The sequence below is a fragment of the Protopterus annectens genome, chromosome 16.part0 (genome assembly GCF_019279795.1).
Source record: "Protopterus annectens isolate FY-2018-M chromosome 16.part0, PAN1.0, whole genome shotgun sequence".
NCBI lineage: Eukaryota > Metazoa > Chordata > Ceratodontiformes > Protopteridae > Protopterus > Protopterus annectens.
The window spans coordinates 880,722,460-880,736,360 of record NC_056750.1 but is presented as its reverse complement, the minus strand read 5'-3'; the positions used below and the strand labels follow the sequence as shown (position 1 = coordinate 880,736,360).

Here is a 13,901-nt window from a genome sequence, read left to right as displayed (position 1 = left end):
ATTTTCAATAGAGCAAAGCAGATAAAGCCACCAAGTTAACACAAGTTGAACACTTTCATCCGTTATAGGTATTTCTACAGACAAAAACACTTAATTTGCATTCATATGAATTATTTCTACTTAGCTTGGTGGCTTTTTCTGCATTTTTTCTATTGACAATATCCTGTTGTGTACATTTCTTTTTGGTTCATGATTATTAACAAACATGTTTTGCATATTACTAATTACTGTTCATTACTCTGATCCTCTGCAAAGCATCACTTTCATATTTACTCAATAATGGAAAAAAAATTAGTCATGACTTAGTGTTTATTATATGAGATTTTGCTCTTGGTTTTAAGTTACTGTTTGTTTAACGTGTACTAAAGTTACTGGGATAATAATAAATTAACTTATCGTAGTAGGGGTAGTTTTTTCCCCATTTTTTTCTTCATTTGTTTTCCTTGCTATAACTGATAAAAAATAGAGGATAGAATATTGGTCATATGTTATACAATCATATTATATATATATATATATATATATAAATATACAAACACACACACACACACACACACACACATAGCTACATAGATATATGTTGTTGTTGTATCTTTCGGCTTTTTCCTGGTTAGGGGTCGCCACAGCAGAACACCGGTCCGCTAATGATTGGCAGTAGATTTTTGCGTACCGTGTTGCCAGCCCTGATGTACAACCTTCAACGAAGGTACGCCCATTCACGCATGTCTCCACACAGAAGACGCTTTAGCTGAGAATCAAACAGGACAACATCTTAATGTAAGGCGACAACGCTACCGCAGCACCACCGCCGCAGTATAGATATATAGATATATATTTATATAAAATTGTTTTCATAAAACAAATCTATCTGTCCATAAAACACTTAAAATGACTTGAAAACAATGTCAAATTCCAAATAAAAAATATTATTCTAGTAGTCTTGGTTTCCAAATTGCATCACCAAATTGTAAAGACGTTTGCAAATATATATGTTGCAGTTTAAAAGGAAGGTTGCAGAAGTTTTTTCCAAAGAGTTGGGATAAAGACGTTTTTGCAACTTAATTTAAAATTAAAGTTCCATCATTATGTGTAAGTACAAATTCATTCTTCAGAAACAGAGGGACAGGCCTGTTTATTATACACCTTAGACATGAGGCAAAATGTTTCAGTGTCCATTCATGTAGAGGGACAGGCCTGTTTATTATACACCTTAGACATGAGACAAAATGTTTCAGCGTCCATTCATGTAGAGGGACAGGCCTGTTTATTATACACCTTAGACATGAGACAAAATGTTTCAGCGTCCATTCATGTAGAGGGACAGGCCTGTTTATTATACACCTTAGACATGAGACAAAATGTCTCAGCGTCCATTCATGTAGAGGGACAGGCCTGTTATTATACCTTAGACATGAGACAAAATGTTTCAGCGTCCATTCATGAAGAGGGACAGGCCTGTTTATTATACACCTTAGACATGAGACAAAATGTTTCAGCGTCCATTCATGTAGAGGGACAGGCCTGTTTATTATATACCTTAGACGTGAGACAAAATGTTTCAGTGTCCATTCATGTAGAGAGACAGGCCTGTTTATTATACACCTTGGACATGAAACAAAATGTTTCAGCGTCCATTCATGTAGAGGGACAGGCCTGTTTATTATATACCTTAGACATGAGACAAAATGTTTCTGCGTCCTATCATGTAGAGGGACAGGCCTCTTTATTATACACCTTAGACATGAGACAAAATGTTTCAGCGTCCATTCACGTAAAGGGACAGGCCTGTTTATTATACACCTTAGACATGAGACAAAATGTTTCCGCGTCCATTCATGTAAAGGGACAGGCCTGTTTATTATACACCTTAGACATGAGACAAAATGTTTTAGCGTCCATTCATGTAAAGGGACTGGCCTGTTTATTATACACCTTAGACATGAGACAAAATGTTTCAGCGTCCATTCATGTAAAGGGACAGGCCTGTTTATTATACACCTTAGACATGAGACAAAATGTTTCAGCGTCCATTCATATAGAGGGACAGGCCTGTTTATTATACACCTTAGACATGAGAAAAAATGTTTCAGTGTCCATTCATGTAGAGGGACAGGCCTGTCTATTATGCACCTTAAACATGAGACAAAATGTTTCAGCGTCCATTGATGTAGAGGGACAGGCCTGTTTATTATGCACCTTAGACATGAGACAAAATGTTTCAGCGTCCATTCATGTAGAGGAACAGTCCTGTTTATTATATACCTTAGACATGAGACAAAATGTCTCAGCGTCCATTCATGTAGAGGGACAGGCCTGTTTATTATACACCTTAGACACGAGACAAAATGTTTCAGCGTCCATTCATGTAAAGGGACTGGCCTGTTTATTATGCACCTGAGACATGAGACAAAATGTTTCCGCGTCCATTCATGTAAAGGGACAGGCCTGTTTTTTATACACCTTAGACATGAGACAAAATGTTTCCGCGTCCTATCATGTAGAGGGACAGGCCTGTTTATTATACACCTTACACGAGACAAAATGTTTCAGCGTCCATTCATGTAAAGGGACAGACCTGTTTATTATACACCTTAGACATGAGACAAAATGTTTCCGCATCCATTCATGTAGCAAATAAGGATGGCTCAGCCTTCTTAATCAGACCATTTACATACCAACTGGATAACTGGAGATTCTAAGCAACATCTTATTTCACATTTAAATCACTACCCTTATTAACAGCTGCCTAACGGTTCACTCATTCATATTTTTTTTTGTTTTAAAGGTGCTATTTTTCTCTGTTAGGCTGTACAATAAATTATCAGCAACTTTTCTGTGAAGTAATGCTTCCTTACAATTCCTATGATCTATGTACATCTTCAGATTGTGTCCTCTTGTTCTAATACATTTTACATTTTCTTTCCTTTTTAATACAGCAGCCACTACGACTCTAGTTATATCTCCATGGCACTTAAATTCTTACACTGAATCCCTTTTCTACTTTGTTTATTCAGAGCTGTCTCTGTTTAGCTTCTCTTATTTCCCTCTCTCTCTGTATGGGACTTCTGGTACAGACAATGCACCATTTTGTAATCCTTTAATAAATAACTTCCATCTATACACTTAAAAAGATGAGGTATCCAGACCTGCACATATATGTTCTCATTCCATGCCCTCCAGTTAACCATCAGCTGCCTTTAAGTGTTTTGTCGTATTGTATCATGTTTACCATAATGTCCAAAGTACTATCCTCCAGGACTGGGCAACTGACAGTCAAATAAACTTTCATGTCTGGGTATTTTCTTAATACCCTCAATCAATGGAGTTACTGACATCACATGCATATAATGTCACTTAGAACTGACCCTACAATGCTAACAGCAATCTGTCTCATGATTATAGTACAATCCCCATCACAGAGGGCACATCAGACTGTGGGCAGAAGACCATCCCTCCCTCCTCCATCCTGTAGTGGATGAGCCAGCAAAACAGCTACCCCCCCATCCAGCTCCTCCATTGTCCAAGCTGCTGGTAAGAGAGTCAGCCATGTATACCATGGAACTAGGGATCTGTTTTTATTGAGAGGTAGTACTGTTTTGTTTTGGTCTGGAGCAGTCTCTTTGGGCACACGCTAGTACTGCAGCAATCATTTTTGCTGCTCTCTGTCACAACTGCTGCTAACTTTTACATAATAAGATAAGATAACCCCCCCCCAATTTCTTTGATCATTTCCTGACGATTACACCTTCCCAAGTTTTGCACTTATTTCCAGTTTTCCAAGATGCACTACTTTACTTTTTCCAAAATAATTCTGGCAGGTAACTCTACATTGTTTATTAACCAGCTTGTGCAAATGACATTGCATAATTTTGTATATTCCCAAAAAGACAAACATTTCCTTCATAAACTTCTGCAGTAACACTTTTAAAAGTCGGCACTCAGTTGGTCTCAACACTTTATCACAGGATTACATTTTTAACTTCTACCATCTACTGCATCATCAATACTTCTCTAAAACTTATTCAAAGTTTTTTTCAGTTTATTCACAACCTGCTGTGGTAGCATGTTAGATGTCTCAAAAAAGTCAGATCAGGGCACAGCATCTTTATATTCTAAAGCCAGGATTATCTATTTGAAGAATTATATTATGTTTGTCTGACATGACATTCCTGCTCGGAGTCCGTATTGCTTTGCAATAACAATACTCACTGAAGATTCAGCTCTCTAATCCGACCCCCTGATCTTTTCTCAGTATCTATGCAAACATACACTGAACTAAACTGACTGTGTTGGAAATCTCTCTCATTACTCAGACCAAGAAATTTTTCTCACCACTTGAGAACACAGTGGCTTCATACGTTACAGAAGTTAATACCATATTCTCTAAGCTCTCAGACAGTGTTGGAAAATACTGATGTATGTATTCAGTACCTATTAACAAAAGTTAAGCAAGAAATATTTTCACTAGGCATTAACAAAAAAATAAATAATAAATACACAATTCTTTGGCTGAAAACTTAGGAACAATGCTTACAATTCCAGCCCCATTCCATACGGACACTTTGTTACATCATTAAGTGTCCCTTACCTTATACACACTGACTGCTTCATGCAGGAACACAAAACTGTGGTTGGAATGTTTAGGAACACAAAGGACACAAATAAAGGCCTCATCCTCCTGGCAGAATAACTCCAGTGTCCGTCTGTGCTCCCTGCAGTGCTGGTCTGTCATCTGATTTATTGCACAAAGATTCTGCATGTTTTCTTTCATGCTGCAGTCTGTTCCCTGCCTTAACTGCACTCCAGCTTTACTCTGTGATATCTTTAAAGCACACTGCTCAGCCTTGAACTCACTCCGGTCTTTTAGCTGGGGAGATCCTATCTGTATTCAGAAGAAAAGTGCTTTGTTACATTGTGTGAAATCCTGATAATGCAGACCCTGTAGAACTGGTGTCCACACTACAAACACACCACAGATGAAAGGAAAACTAAACAAAGGAACTGCTACATTAAACCTGCGCTTTACAATAACAAGAGCTTTGTACAGTTTCATTTCAAGTGCCCAGGAAGTAGAACATGAAGACAAATAACCGCCTACATTTAAAGGGGAAATTAACTATTAAACTGTCAAGTATTTCATTATCTGAGACTGAGCATCAGTCTTTTTAAACATATTTTATAATTGTACTCTTTAGATTTATAAATCCTAGCAAATTCTGAACCAGTCAATTCAATTAGACGTTTTAAGGAATTTCAAATATGTAAAAACAGATAACCATTAGAAGCCAAACTTTTTATTATATTTTCCTCTATTCTAAGCTTCCAATTAATCATCTTTTACATATTTTTATTTATTTATTAATGACCTATCAGCTAGATGTATTGGCAATACAGACCATTTTATGGGTTTTTTTTCATATTTGTTGCAAAATGGGATTTTTTTCTGATTTCAGTACTGCACACATAAAAAGTATAACTGAAAAATGAAAATAAGTGAAATATTTTCATGTCTAAAACAAAAACTGTATACATTAACTACCTTTTACCTATTTCGCAGATAGTAAGCTAAGCAAAAGGATAATTTTCTCAGACAGGTTTCGTTACAGGTAAAATAAAGATGTTGGGAGGGTGGCCTAATGGTTAAGGTGTTTGCCTTATAAACATAAGGTGTGGCGTTTGAATCTCACATAATTGGTTAGGCTTGCAAGGTCAGCTAGTTTAATACTAATCTACGAACTTCACATGTTAAGGATAGTAATATAAAAGTTGACAAACAGCAATTGTCCCTGTCAATCAGTACTGCAATCACCATCTTCAGTCTTAGCATAAAGTAAAAATGTAACTTCCAGGAGATAAAGCTATATCTCATGCCTTCATTTATTAAATGGGAAATAAGAGCTATGTTTTGATTAAAGAAAAAAATTGACTTGAGTCTTGATGTGAAAGTTTAAGGAATATCATCATCTTCTTTCGGCTGTTCCCTTTAGGGGTCGCCACAGCGGATCACCTGTTTCCATTTCTTCATGTCCTCTGCATCTTGCTCTGTCACACCAACCACCTGCATGTCCTCTCTCACCACATCCATAAACCTTATCTTAGGCCTTCCTCTTTTCCTGTTACCTGGTAGCTTCATCCTTAGCATCTTTTTCCCAATATACTCCGCATCCCTCCTCAGCACATGTCCAAATCAACGTAATCTTACCTCTCTGGCTTTCTCTCCAAACCTTCCAACCTGGGCTGACCCTCTAATATACTTATTCCTAATCCTGTCCACCCTCGTCACACCCAGTGCAAATCTTAACATCTTTAATTCTGCCACATCCAGCTCATACTCCTGCCTTTTTGTCAATGCCACTGTCTCCAACCCATATAACATAGCCAGTCTCACTACTGTCTTGTAGACCTTCCCTTTCACTCTTACAGGTACTCAAATTGGGATGCAGTTCCAGATTCTTGGAACAATAACAGAGAAAGAGAGGCTGGTGTGGAGAAAGAAAGCCCTTGAAGAGTTACATGTGAGGGAGGAGAAGGCAAAAAGTGTGGTGTGGACAAAAGTCCGTTTTAAGATTCAGTCTGTGATTAAGTTACAGGAATAATTTGCAATGAAATGGGTAAAGCAAGAGCATTTCCTAAGGTAAGACAACAATGAGTTCTTGGAGATGAATTGTACATATACCTCAGATTTTGTTTAAAGCTATCCAGAGTGGATTAGTATTGGAGGAAGGGGCACCAGTTATATTTCTTAGCCAATACTCAAATGAGTTAATAAGAACTTGTTTTCCAGTTCTGAATTCTCCTTCCTTAGTAAGGGGATTGTGAACATTACAGTATGTTTTCAAGGAGGGTCACAGTTTTGTTAAATGTCTGAAGAACATATTTTGCAAAACTAAGTAAATAGTTCATCCAAATAATAATGTATGATACAATAAGGAAGCAGAACAGAGATGCTACCATCCACAGCCACTTTTTTAGTGTCCACTTTCCCCAATATTTACAGAAAGGGGAGACAACTAGTAAACACCCTAAGCATTCACATGTTGAACAGAGCTGGAAAGACAAATCCTGCAGGAGCAGCATCACTTAATAATGCAGAGATTTGTGAGAAAAAATATTAGTTACTGAATATGCAATTAATAGCAAAAAGCTCTTACAGTTCAGTCTTGTAACAGTACGAACACAAAGAAGTATAATTAATGACATGGAAGGCTCAACAAACAATGGCAGGTTGGAGATTATGTCCAGTTGCAGACATGTGACAGAAATCTTACTAATTTATGTGATCACAGAAAAGTGTCTGAAAAATAAAATCATGAAATCCAAAACTTGCTGTAGCACTTCTGAAGTGTTTTTGTTTTGGCAGGGGGGGGGTATTCTCCCAGAACCCCTGATGTTGGAGGCTGTGCCCCATGTAACCCTGTTATTTATATACTAACCCCAAGAATGCTGTACCATGGAGTAAGGGGAATTCTCTAATGTACCTCAGTTTTAATGTTAGTATATGTGCTACATCGATCATACTTCATGTTGCTGAGTGTTGATCATGAGTTTACTGTGTTCCCACCTGAAATCGTACTGCCTTCACATCTTCTGTATCTAAATACACTACCTCAAGTGTTGCATCATATAATAGAAAAGTGAGTTAAGTAATTTTCCTTTTCTTGGGATTAGTGTGACTTTGGAGGCAGTATTTTTACAGATCGGGTATGAAGACAAACCACCCTCATTGGGTGGTGCAGGAGGGCATCAGTAATAATATTTGTGACAGATTATTGGTGACACATTGCACATTGGTAACACAAAGCAGATATTTTGAGGGAGGTCATGTTAGCATATCATCACCAACATGAGTGAAACTGTCTATAAATAAGGCTCATGACACTGCCACAGTCCATAGGTAGAGATGGATCCCTTCACCACCACCATGGTAAAGGTTCCTTTCCTGTACTAACTGACAGCCTGACAAGGAACTAGGAATTCATACATCAGCATATGTTATCACCTGTGTCTGCTCATAAAGGTCAGTGTTTATGGATATTCTCAGTATATTCAATTTCTGTGATACAGCCCCTCCCTACAACTCTATGTTCTTCATCATACTTTTCCAGAGGAGATAATCCAGGTAGGAGTTTGACATGTGACATGTTGCCAGGATGGGCATAAGAGATGTTTGCTGTGCTCTGAAGGCTATTGTATGTGTCTGTGCCTTGTATTCCATATATGTCAGGTGTATCCCATGACATCATTGCTGCCCCAGGTAGGGGCTGGCAGTCTGCTGTGTTTCACATTGAAGGTATATATCTGCATTTGTGGTCTGAAATGCTTTGGTTAGGACAAATGATGGTTGAGGTTACAATTAATAAAGTAATCCTAAGGAATGCCTGTGCCACAACTGCTGTACTGGTTAGCAGTACAACTGCAACATGGCCAGGCATATGCCATGTAAGTCACTGTATACAAAATAAGGTTTAAGGGAAAAACACCTGTATTAGCACAGGGACAAAATATATCTTCATTTTAAATAAATAAATGAAATAAAAAAGATATGTATAAGCCAGCAAATAAAATAGCAGCATCCTTATTCTGATATATGCTTATTAAATTGCTAACAATTAAACTAAAGGCTTGTAAAATATAGTTCTAGTATATGTGCTGTCTGTCTAATTGTAAATAGAGCATATATCATACAAAAAAGACAGTTACGCTGTTATGGAGCATGACAGTTTAAAAGATATTATACAGTTCTAAAATAATGACTACTTCTCTAAAATGAATCCAACCTGCTGATTTCTATGGTATAAAGTCTACACCACTACAGGAGGCACATTTATCTGTCTCATGGCCTGTGTGGCTCATGGATGCCTTTTAGCTGTGCATGTCTGTATCACAGCTTAAGAAGAGCTACCAGGGTGGTATGGCCTGCCTGTGGATTTTTAGCTAGTTGTGGAATCCAACAAATGGCAGGAGAGGTAGATCCTGAACTCTATTTCCAGCTGGCACCTGGGCCATACAGGTCCTGAAGTATAATGTGGGCAAAGGGTGATGGTGCAGGTAGGTGCCAGCATGAATTGCTGAGGGATATGAAGATGTAAACTAGCTTAGTTACTTCTGTGCACTTTGACATTTGGGATGCTGCACAGTCATGTGACTAGCACAGGTCTGATTGGGAAAAGTAAGGCCATCACTGTGATGTGTTGCAGGCAGATGTGACACATTTTATGGCTGACACTGGAAAGATACACAAGCCAGCCATGTGAAACAATAATATGAACAGCCACCTTTTTCTGAATCATCCTCCTTCAGGGTAACACTGGTATTGCCACATTGTGAAATCATAATTACACTCCCCTATGGCTGTTGCTGCTTGTTGAGTCCTGTGTGCGATATGTTAGTAGTGATGGCTATACCACGATACTTTGATGATGTTGCTTGTGACTTATAGTCTTTGAGGTACATTGTGCAAGAGTCAGTCGCTGGTCAGCATGGTTTATATAGATTACAGCAATGCAAATTCTTTTATGTTATGTAGGTCATCATGGGCATATTCCCTGCCATGGTACATAACTGCACAGCACATTATGCACATACATCCAGTTATGGTACAAGACTACACATATAGTCTGCCATGGTATATGAATGTTCAGCTGTTCATTCTAATTTTCCCTGTCATGATATGTACCTGTATAGTGGTTTGTGTACATATACCCTGTCATGGTAAGTGACTGTATTATGTTTCATGTACATATACCCTGTCATGGTACATAGCTGTATAGTGCTTTATTTACATATACCCTGTCATGGTACATAACTGTCCTGATACATAACTGTATAGTATTTCATGTACACATACCCTGTCATGGTACATAACTGTATGGTGATTCATGTACACATACCCTGTCATGATACATAACTGTATAGTGCTCCATGTACAAATCCCTGTCGTGATACATAACTGTATAGCACTTTATGCACATATACCCTGTCATGATGCATAACTGTATAGTGATTCATGTACATGCACCCTGTCATGATACATAACTGTTTAGTGCTTCATGTACATGTACCCTGTCATGGTACATAACTGTATAGTGCTTCATGTACATATACCCTGTCCTGATACATAACTGTATAGCACTAAATGCACATATACCCTGCCATGATACATAACTGTATAGTGCTTCATGTACATGTACCCTGTCATGGTACATAACTGTATAGTACTTCATGTACACATACCCTGTCATGGTACATAACTGTATAGTGCTTCATGCACATATACCCTGTCATTGTTCATAACTATATAGTGCTTCATGTAGATATACCCTTTAATGGTACCTAACTGTTTAGTGTTTCATGTAGATATACTCTCTCATGGTGCATAAACACTCAGTGGTTCATGTGCATATGCTCTGTCATGGAACATAACTGTATAGTCCTTCATGTATATGTACCCTGTCATGGTACATAACTGCATACTGCTTCATGTACATGTACCCTGTCATGGTGCATAACTGCATACTGATTTGTGTACATGTACCCTGTCATGGTACATAAATGCATAGTGATTCGTATACATGTACTCTGTGATGGTACATAACTATATTGTGCTCCATGTACATATACACTGTCATGGTACATAACTGTACAGTGCTTCATGTACATGTAGCCTGTCATGGTATATAACTATATAGTGCTTCATGTACATGTACCTTGTCACGATACATAACTGTATAGTGTTTCATGTACACATACACTGTCATGGTATGTAACTGTGTAGTGCTTGATGTACATATACCCTGTCATGGTACATAATTGTACAGTGCTTCTTATACATATACCCTGTCATGGTACGTAACTGTACAGTACTTCATGTACATACCCTGTCATGGTACATAACTGTATAGCATTTCACTTACATATACCCTGTCATGGCACATAACTGTAAAGCACTTCATATACATATACCCTGTCATGGTACATAACTGTACAGTGCTTCATCTACATATACCCTATATACCTGTACTTATAACTGCATAGTACTTCAGGTATATATACCCTGTCATGGTACTTATAACTGCATAGTACTTCAGGTATATATACCCTGTCACGGTACTTATAACTGCATAATACTTTAGGTATATATACCCTGTCACTGTACTTATAACTGTACAGTGCTTCATGTACATATACCCTGTCATGGTACATTTATTTATTTATTTGACATTTGTTTACCGGGGTGGTCTGACTGGGTCTACAGAACCCATTTTCATCAGATGCCCAGGGATAAATACAGTATAATCCGATACAATAAAAATTACATTAGAAATACTATATAAAAAATAAGTCAAAAGAACAAATGGCTACAAGATGTTGCAATATATATTTATATAATTCTATATAGTTAAAACACTACAGACAATAATAGTCACTCTCACCATATATGATGTAGACATTGCCCAAACAATAGTACATAGGTAGTGCAATGTATGACATTGACTGTTACAGTACAAGCAAAACAGAATGTTAGTTTCAGTTAGGAAAATAGCAGCCAGAAAGTTAGTGATGCAGATAGTGAGACAGAGTTGAGAAGAATAGAAGCAATAAAGCCTGAGCCGTAGTTTAAGTATATGGTACAGAAACAGAGAAGGAGCTAGAAGAGCCTTAGTATCTTGCAGTCTGTGAGGGATTGAAATGTGACAGAAGAGGAAGACCTGAGCATTAGGCTTGCTTTATGCAGGAGCAGAACCATATATTTTTGAGATGATTTTTTAAAGTGGCTTTAAAATGGGTTAGGCCCGGCATAGACCTGGTAGCTAGAGTTAGTGAATTACAAAGTATAGAGACAGAGTATGAATACAGAGAGTGACCAGGTTTTCGTGTGGGTTTTGAGATAGGTAAGAGATTTTTGTCTTCTGATTGTATGGATCGATTCAGTGTGTAAGGTGTGACTAGATTGGCTAGTGCAGGGCAGGCAGTAAGCTTGAAAATAAAGTTGTGCGAGGTGGACAGCTGAATAAAGGCAAGTTGGTTGGGGAGTTCGAGACAGATTAATTCTAGGAGTGGTTTACAGTGGTGTGTGTGTGATATTAAGAGTTTGTGGCAAAATGTGCAAATTTGTTGTAGCACTGTTCCAACTTGCTTAGAGTAGAATTTTGTAAGTTAGTTAAGATAGGAGCACCATAAAGAAGGGAGGGAAGTAATATGTTTTTGCAAGGGTAGTTTTGGTTGATGCAGTAAAGAAATGTTTGTTTCTATATATGAGCCTCAGTTTTGATGAGTTTTCTTTATATTTTGCTGTATATGGGGGTCAAATGAAAGTTTATTGTCAATGATAACACCTAGAAGTTTGGTTTCCTGCACTATTTCTATGACAGTGTTGTCAGATGCAAAGATGTTGAAATGATCAGTGACAAGGGAGGTGTTTTTGGGATGAAAGAGTATTATTTTTTGTCATCTTTGGATTAAGAAAGAGTTGACCATTTCTTAGCCAGGATTTGACTGCAGTAAAGGACTGTTGACTTTTTGAAAGTAGTTCTGGTAGTGATTGAGCAGTGCAGATTATGGTGGAATTATCATTGTATTGAACGAGGGTCCCAGGGTGAGAGGCAGTGTGAAGGTTGTTTGTGAAAAGTTTGAACAGTAGGGGGTCCTATGATAGACCCTTGGGGGACTCCAGTAAGGTTGTAGAGAAAGGATGAGAGTTCATTGGACCATTTCACTGCTTGTTTACGATACTTGTACATAACTGTACAGTGCTTTATGTACACATACCCTGTCATGGTATGTAATCATATAGTGCTTCATGTACACATACCCTGTCATGGTACTTAACTGTATAGTGCTTCATGTACATATACCCTGTCATGGTACATAACTGTACAGTGTTTCATGTACATATACCTTGTCATGGTACATAACTGTATAGTGCTTCATGTACACATACCCTGTCATGGTACAACACTGTATAATGCTTCATGTACATATAGCCTGTCATGGACCATAAACATATTAGTTTTTCATGCCCATCTACAGTACAATGGTGCATAACTGTATAGTGGTTCATGCCTATCTACAGTACCATGGTACATAACTGTATAGTGGTTTGTACCCCTCTACAGTATCATGTTACATAACTGTATAGTGCTTTATGTACATATACCTGTCATGGTACATAACTGTATAATGGCTCATGCCCATAAACAGTACTGTGGTATATAACCATATAATGGTTCATGCCCATCTACAGTAATATGGTACATAACCGTATAGTAGTTGGTGCCCATCTACAGTACCATGGTACATAACTAAATAGTGCTTCATTTACATATACCCTGTCATGGTACATAAATGTATAGTGGTTCATGCCCATCTACAGTACCATGGTACATAACCATATAGTGGTTTGTGCCCAAATACAATACCATGATACATAACTGCATAGTACTTCAAGTATATATACCCTGTTGCGGTACTTATAACTGCATAGTACTTCAGGTATATATACCCTGTTACGCTACTTATAACTGCATAGAACTTCAGGTATATATGCCCTGTCATGCTACTTATAACTGCATAGTACTTCAGGTATATATACCCTGTCATGCTACTTATAACTGCATAGTACTTCAGGTACACCTCACCTGTCACGGTACTTATAACTGTATAGTACTTCAGGTATATATACCTACTTCAGGTACACCTCACCTGTCACGGTATAACTGCATAGTACTTCAGGTATATATACCCTGTCATGCTACTTATAACTGCATAGTACTTCAGGTATATATACCCTGTCACGCTACTTATAACTGCATAGTACTTCAGGTATATATACCCTGTCACGCTACTTACAACTGCATAGTACTTCAGGTATATATACCCTGTCATGCTACTTATAACCCTAG

General features: G+C 37.8%; 1 protein-coding gene across 1 annotated transcript in view; it reads right to left on the bottom strand.

Moving 5' to 3' along the window:
- Window positions 1-13,901, bottom strand: part of LOC122790679 — an 800,254-nt gene that overhangs the window by 266,677 nt on the left and 519,676 nt on the right. The window contains exon 17 of the mRNA XM_044058202.1: window positions 4,589-4,888. Within this exon, the coding sequence (XP_043914137.1) occupies window positions 4,589-4,888 (300 nt within the window). The remainder of the gene's footprint in view (window positions 1-4,588; window positions 4,889-13,901) is intronic.